This window comes from Zingiber officinale, chromosome 2A (genome assembly GCF_018446385.1).
Source record: "Zingiber officinale cultivar Zhangliang chromosome 2A, Zo_v1.1, whole genome shotgun sequence".
NCBI lineage: Eukaryota > Viridiplantae > Streptophyta > Magnoliopsida > Zingiberales > Zingiberaceae > Zingiber > Zingiber officinale.
The window spans coordinates 147,102,941-147,110,152 of NC_055988.1; the positions used below are offsets into that span (position 1 = coordinate 147,102,941).

A 7,212-nucleotide genomic window follows, 5' to 3' on the forward strand; every position below is an offset into this window, starting at 1 on the left:
GATACTCTATTTGAAAATTTAATTTAATTTTTTATTTTAATATTGTTGCAATTATTATATTATGGGATAAGTATCAAAAAGAGTATCCTTAGATATAAAAAAAATATTAATATCAGATTAACTAGGTCATCATCTTAGCTAGTAAAGAAGAGAAAGTGATGATATAGTTCAAACTATTGTCATTGAAGTGTTTGAAGGGAAAAAAAAAATAGCTATAGCAATTTACCTTTAACATGAGTTTGAATTGAAAAGTGAGTATTTTTATCACAATTTGTGGAACCCAAACATTGTAGCAAAGATTGGATATTCTTTATGAGGGATTAAGTAGGGAGTTCCATAGGTCGCTGTGGCGTTAAGGAGGTAAGAATCACTATAATTTTTTTTCTCAGGTGGATCTTCTGACTGACGAAGAAAAGTGTAATACTTTACTTTTCTACAAAACTTGGAATTTGACCTGATTAACTGTCTTCTGGAACTCTATGGCACAGGTTCATCATCCTCGAGAAATCCATGCTCAAAATCAAAAGGTAAATCAGTTGCATTTCTACGCCACCTGCAATCATTCAACTACTGTTAGCCAGGAAATTAAAAATAATAATAATAACATATATAGAACCCAATAAAAAACTTCTAATAATTCCACGTTAGAAAGTTAAAAGCTTCATATCTGTTAATTTAGAAACTCTTTTACGTGAATTGGAGTTATTAGAACCCAAAATGGCAATTTGTAATGAACAACCTCATATATAAATAGGCCTATGAATATTAAGGATGCTTATAAAGCTTTACATCAAATTGCATTTTACCACTCGGGAATGAGGTTTAATTTGCAGGGGAAAATAAATGAATGGATTGATAAGAACTTTCTCTGTCTATCACATTAATTCATCAAGGACCAACTTAAACACCTTTGTCCAAGTAATTATGCAATAAATGTCACTTGATATGTAAAGATATTCTGGTAGAAACTTTCAATCCAGTCCTATCTGCTGCATACGAGGGAACAAGTTAGAAACTTTCAATCAGTTATTCAGAGGCAATGCTTATATGATTGATGATTGGCACCAAGTATTATATAATGGCAAATTTAAAAGAAATAAAAGTATGATGAGTAAAATAAATAATATAATGGCAAATCCAATAAAATCAGACAGAGCATGAACTTACACACCATCCAGTCCGAGAGTTATCATTCGCAATATTGAAATCAAAGAATTCATAGTTCCCTCTCTCAAAGTTGTTATTTACAATTCCTGACTGATTGAGCTGTCGAAACCATAGGTTAGATTCAATATGGTATCGCCATTGTTGCCTCTTTAATTCTCTGGCAGCTAAATACTGCTGATAGGTTTTCTGCTTATAGGTGCAACACATCAGTATCTAACACGAAATCAAATTCAACAGTTCTCATGGTAAAAGAAGAAATAATAAGCTCAATAGAAATCACTAGTTACCTGTTGAAAATAAAATGCAAAAAACATAACTTCAGTATTATATGGAAAAAGTGATAATTGTTTCCAAAAGTCAGGATCATCAACTATCGTTGCCTTTGTTTGTGGATAACTTGCCGGAGTAACTACGGGAAGCCTCTGAAAAACCAATTAAAACTGTTGAGAGAAACCGAAAATTTAGAAAGACCCCCGCACTTATAAATTTAAAGTAGGAAACATGTTACTTACAGGAACATAGCTCCTTGGGCAAGAAAATTCTGAGTCTCTAGGATGGGGAAGTTTGTGGTATGCAGCTTCAAGTAGCTGCAGATTATAAATTTGACTTTGTGTCAAGCCAGAGTTCAGAGCTGTGTCACCTGTATCATCAACAAGAACAGCATGGTTTAGCACGCTACTCTGGTCAAGCACACTACCCTGGCAATGAGTCAGAAGCTGGCTGAACACTGACCAGGTTGCAATGGCTGAGCATGTGAAGGATCAATCTCTGTAGGTAATTGGTTAACTTCTATAACAGAGATAGCACTTGCACCCTGCAGAGAAAAAATTATAGCTAGTATATACCAATCATCTGCAATTACTGATGCTGTGAGAAAGAAAAGCATTTGCAAGTAAGACTTGAACATAGTCCTATTTACCCGTAATCTACAAGCCAAGATATAGAAAAAGAAAAATATACATTAGGCATGTAAAAAAATTCTCAGATAATAAAGAATGCAAAGTCCGACTCTCTCTTTTTTGTCTTTTTTTTAAAGAGATTGTGTGACCAGAGGTCATAGACTTTTATTAAGAAACATTAAGGAGTCATAGGTGCATAGAAGGCAAGGAGCTTGTCAATTGCTACAACTTCAAATAGAGAGTTCTAGAAAAAAGTTGACACCATGGATGGGAAAACAGTGACACAATTTTGATCTGCTATCAAATTACAGCACATCTTGAGTAATATGAATGCAGGTAAAGCAGACCTTGGTGCTCTAGTCCTCCATATGCATAATAGGTCTCCCAAGAGCACACCAAATACTCAAGATTTGGCTGCACATCTTGGAAAATAACTAGGTAGAAAACAAGCCAGATTCGATGCAGCCAGGCTTGTAGTGATTGTATTGAAGATTCAAAGCTTTTTACCTGTGAGAGTGCTGCAGGCATCCATCCATTTTTCCTTTTTAAATTTACCATCCCAATCAATAAAGAAACCCAAGCATAGATGCTATCATCCAATCACACAGATAATACACAATCAAAAAAAATATCTGCTTGTTTCCTCCACTCCTCCAGCACATAAGGGACACGAAAAATCCAAAAAGTCCATGCTTCCTCCTCAAGTTTGACATTATGTTCAGCTTATCTCTAAGTATCAACCACACTAGAATTTTAACTTTAACTAGCGCAAAAGAGCTCCACAAGAGCACTGTGCCAAGGCAGATCCGCTCTTTAACTTCCAAAAGCATGCCAACTGAGAAGTTGCCATTACTATACTGATCTCCAGAATCTTACAGCTGATTAGTGACTTAAGTCTCCATTACATCTCCTTGTCCATCAAACATGTATCACAGTTAACTAATAATTCAGCATAGCAATATAATGAAAATTTCACTCTGCTTTCTCGGGGAGAAAAGTTCCATGCATCTTGAACTTTAAATCAAGCAGAAAAAAAACCATGCATTTTGAACTAAAATGTAATGAGAAGAGGCAATGCATCTTGAAGACTAATATTTTGCAGGGTTACTAACATTTCATTTACAAACAGGTAAGATGGATTAAAATAGGAAATTATCAAGAAAATCAGTATCAAGTGGTAACTGTGTTAATTCAAAACCCACAACACTTCAACACACGCGCGCGTCTAAATCTTCACTTCATCCTTAAATAAAAAGGACACAACCAAGCGTCGGCTTCTGGTAAATATTCGCATTTCATGGGGGAAGAGAGTTTCACGCTCATCTCTATGAAAGAAAATAGGAAGCGAGATTCTGTGATGAAAAAAAAAAAGAAAAGAATCTCCGTTATTCCATGAAATGAGATCAAGTCAAGCTTGTCACTGATGAACGCCATACGTCGACTACCACTACAGCCAATAATACATAAATGGGAAGAACCCATCCTACCTTCATATCCGTTATCTCCCTGGACTGCATCCAAGAATTGTTCCGTTCACCCAAGAACTGAGACACATTGACAAAGTTTGTTGGGATCCCTTCGATTCCGCATGGCAGCAACACCTTGTTCCAAATGCGTTTGATTCGCTCGACGCCTTCGTGGAGCTTCGTAAGAACCCTACTCCAGAGAAGAGGGGGAATGGCTTTTGAAGAATCGCAGCGTGGTGGCGTTTAAAGGGAGAGAGCCTACTTCGTGGTTTTATCGTGCTATTTCCAGACCGAGGGCGCGAGGGACACGTGGCGCCAATGTTTTGGACTAAATGAAATGCGCGCGTTCTTAGGGAGAGATCGGATCCTAATATCGATACGGCACATTCTTTTTTAAAAACTACCTTCCACTTTTTAATGGCTTAATTAATATAAAGTAAATTATTTTTAAAAAAAAAAAAAATTTATTTAGTTTTATTTTTACAAGTGACGAGGACGAATTATGTAGACAAATATTCAAGCTTAAGCAAACAAAATTGTCATCTAAGAAGAGCCAGATAAGTAAATGGCATTCTAGTTCAACACTGAATATAAAGCTAGAGTTCTCCAGATGGGTTCAAAAGATGGCTCGAGTACCATGAGATGATTTGTACCTCATCGCTTTTTCGAGACACCTACAGTTTTTCCCCTCCGGCCAGTGGTCTTTGTGTGCTGGCCGCGGACACGAAGACCCCAGTAGTGTCGAAGTCCACGGTGGTTTCTGCAGCGGCAAAGATGATGCTTTAGAACAGAGCATTTGACATGATGGAAGGTCATCAACTGATAGAACATCGCAAAACTGTCTTAACACAGCTTAGAATGCTCACCCAATTCAATCCAGAGTTCATGTCCCCACAATATCTTCTTACAAAGCAAATAGTTTGTTGTTTTACCAGAGAATTGTAAAGAAATAACAAAAGATAGGCAAACAAAAAATCTAACAAACCAACCAAACCATATATGCTACAGGAAAATGCTAAATCAACAAGCCTTCACTCTTATTACCACTGACATTCATGAATTTCAATGAACAATGAACATCCAATCATAAGAATCATTCGTCCTCACTTTGCCTCAATGGGTTGGCGTAGTTGGTACATGTATGGTGATTGCTCCAATAAGTTTTGGGGTCAATTCCTAACATGTGCAAAATATCTCGCTGGATGTCTAGGACCATTGCGCTAGGGCAAATGCCCCTGCGATTTACCCTCTTCCAGATAGTGTGGGTCACCCCGGAGCAGCCACCAACGCGATGACTTAGCCTTTTGCTTCAATTGGTGCTCACTTTGATTGTATTGGAATTACGCTAAAAACTTAGGTGGCGTTTGGTTCTTTCCTAGGAATCGGAATGAGAATCAGTATCATAGTATTGTTGAATGAGAATGGGTATGAGCTTGAGTATCATTCTTAAAAATAATATTTGGTTAGTTGAATATTTCCAATCGGAATGAACCTAAATTTTCTTTTTTACGAAAAAAAAGAGAAAAAATTAGATGGAAAAGAAAGTTGAATGTGAGAGAAACATATAATGAGAGAGAATGATGAGAGAGAAAGTATGATGAGAAAAAATGAAGAGAGGGAAAGTGTGATTAGAGAAAATGAGGAGAGAGAGCATGATAGAAGAGATTGAGAAGAGAAAAAGTATGATGAGAGAGAAAGTGTGTTGAGAGAGAAAGAGTGATGGGAAAAAATGAAGAGAGAGAAAGTGTGATGAGAGAAAATGAGAGATTGAGGAGAGAAAGTATGATGCGAAAATGCAATGAGAGAGAAAGTATGATGGAAAAAATGAAAAGAGGGAAAGTGTGATGAGAGAAAATGAGGAGAGAGAGTGTGTGATGGAAGAGAATAAAGAAAGAGAAAGTGTGATGAGAGAAAATATGGAGAGAGAGAGAGAGTATGGTAAGAGAGATTGAGGAGAGAGAAAGTATGATGAAAAAATGAGGAGAGAATGAAAAGAGAGAAAATAATGAGAGAATGTGTGTGATAAGAGAGAATACAAAAAAATGGTAGAGAATATGTGATGAGAGAGAATGAGGAGAGAGAGAGCGTGTGATGGAAGAGAATGAAGAGAGAGAAAGTATGATGAGATAAAATATGGAGAAAGTATGATAAGAGAGATTGAGAGAGAAAATAAATGTCCACTGTTGAATCTATAAGAGTATTGAATTTACTGATAGATAGCATTAACAAAATTGGAAGTTGATAAGTAACAACTTCAGATCATTCTACCAGACCAAAAATATTTAAATTGTATAAGTTGTTACACATTCTAATTTGAATTCACCAGGTGGAAGAACAAAAAAATATACAGAAAAAAAAGCCAAATCAAAGTTCAATGTAGCAAAGAATGGGTAGTCTGAACCTAATGATATGAGAACTATAGAGCAAACACAAACTTATGACAAATCAAATATGCTTCACCGTAAGCAATGTGCGTTGCAAAAACAAAATATATGAAAAGTGGGAGAAAAAACACAAGCTATAGCAAAGTGTTAGAAGAAGCTAACCTTATCTTCTTCAGCCTCTCAAGGTCGTCCCTCAGCTTCATGTCCAAGGCATTTGAAACAACTTGAGAGTACCTTCCATCCTTGTAATCTTTCTTTCTGTTCAAAAACCAATCAGGGATCTTGAATTGGCGTGGATTCGCAACAACTGTCATAAGGTTCTCAAGTTCAGCAGCAGAGAGCTCGCCAGCCCTACAGAGAAGTAAACTTTATCAAAACAGACAATTCAATCTATAGCATACCTGTAGCAGCTTAATCAAATACAGAGAGGAAAAAAGATTTAAATGATTATAATGTATTACGATAATAAAATTCGAATCCCAGTGGTGGAATGATATAGAGGTGACAATTCTTCAGATAGTTACGCCGAAATTAAGAACTAGACGAACGAGAGAAGGGAAAAAACGACCTTTTGTTCATGTCGACGTCGGCCTTCTTGCATACGATGTTCGCGAAGCGGCGTCCGATACCTTTGATCGAGGTAAGGGCGAACATGATCTTCTGCTTTCCATCCACGTTGGTGTTCAAAACACGAAGAATATGCTGGAAATCCTCGTTCGCAACCAGAGACTGCAGAAAACCAAAACTTTACCAATTTCTATGAAGAAGACATCCGATTCGTGATTTCCTACCATGGCGTCAGTTAAGAGTTCGCTCTCCGACCTTCCTTCTGTCTGCTGTCCGACTCCGAGCGGCGGCAAAATGAGCCGGAAAACCCTAGCAACATAATATATCTAATCGTATTAAATTTTTATTTCCGCTGCAATATTGTATATTACAATAGTGACATGACAAACTTATTATAATTGGATAAGTGATTAATTTTTGAATAACGGATATTCTTTGAAAAAAAATCCCTTTCATTTTTAATTAATTTAATGATCGGTTATAAATTAATCATATTAATCATATATAAAATTAGTAGAGATGACACACTGATTATGGGTGTCGAGGTAGCTCATATATTGACAGAGAAAAGACTCTGAGCTGAATGGAGACGCATTAAGCAATCCTAAAGCTAAGAACTGTAAACCTGCATGCGCACACCACAGGTAGAACCAACAAAAGTATTTGAGTGAGAATCAGGGAAGGGGTTCCTAGTACAAACTTTCTGACGTTCAAGTTAAAACAGTAGCC

General features: G+C 36.7%; 2 protein-coding genes across 3 annotated transcripts; both read right to left on the reverse strand.

Moving 5' to 3' along the window:
- Positions 1-207: 207 nt before the first annotated feature.
- On the reverse strand, positions 208-3,921 carry LOC122042565 (CCR4-NOT transcription complex subunit 3-like). Of its 2 annotated transcripts, none has more exons than XM_042602735.1 (6): positions 3,554-3,921; positions 1,900-1,981; positions 1,680-1,807; positions 1,455-1,589; positions 1,172-1,353; positions 208-553 (listed from the first exon to the last, which is right to left on the reverse strand). In XM_042602735.1, the coding sequence occupies exons 1-6, from the start codon at positions 3,581-3,583 to the stop codon at positions 478-480; spliced, it is 633 nt and encodes a 210-aa protein (XP_042458669.1). In that variant the 5' UTR covers positions 3,584-3,921; the 3' UTR covers positions 208-477. The 2 variants fall into 2 exon arrangements, with proteins under 2 accessions (XP_042458669.1, XP_042458670.1); XM_042602736.1 differs by having other exon boundaries at positions 1,168-1,353.
- A 116-nt stretch (positions 3,922-4,037) lies between these two features.
- LOC122042566 (40S ribosomal protein S18) lies at positions 4,038-6,843 on the reverse strand. The gene is made up of 4 exons (XM_042602737.1): positions 6,708-6,843; positions 6,485-6,645; positions 6,079-6,267; positions 4,038-4,292 (listed from the first exon to the last, which is right to left on the reverse strand). Exons 1-4 carry the CDS (start codon positions 6,708-6,710, stop codon positions 4,187-4,189), a joined length of 459 nt encoding a protein of 152 aa, XP_042458671.1. The 5' UTR covers positions 6,711-6,843; the 3' UTR covers positions 4,038-4,186.
- Between the last annotated feature and the right edge of the window lie 369 nt (positions 6,844-7,212).

Bases quoted from the DNA above. Each gene is read 5' to 3' on its own strand.
- LOC122042565 (XM_042602735.1), bottom strand. From the start codon at position 3,583: ATGCAGTCCAGGGAGATAACGGATATGAAG. The intron at 1,982-3,553 runs GTAGGATGGGTT...TTTTCTCTGCAG, and splicing joins GGGAGATAACGGATATGAAG to GGTGCAAGTGCTATCTCTGT. The intron at 1,808-1,899 runs GTCAGTGTTCAG...TTGATGATACAG, and splicing joins TGCTCAGCCATTGCAACCTG to GTGACACAGCTCTGAACTCT.
- LOC122042566 (XM_042602737.1), bottom strand. The intron at 6,268-6,484 runs GTCGTTTTTTCC...ACTTCTCTGTAG, and splicing joins GACGTCGACATGAACAAAAG to GGCTGGCGAGCTCTCTGCTG. The intron at 4,293-6,078 runs GTTAGCTTCTTC...TTGCCGCTGCAG, and splicing joins GAGAGGCTGAAGAAGATAAG to AAACCACCGTGGACTTCGAC.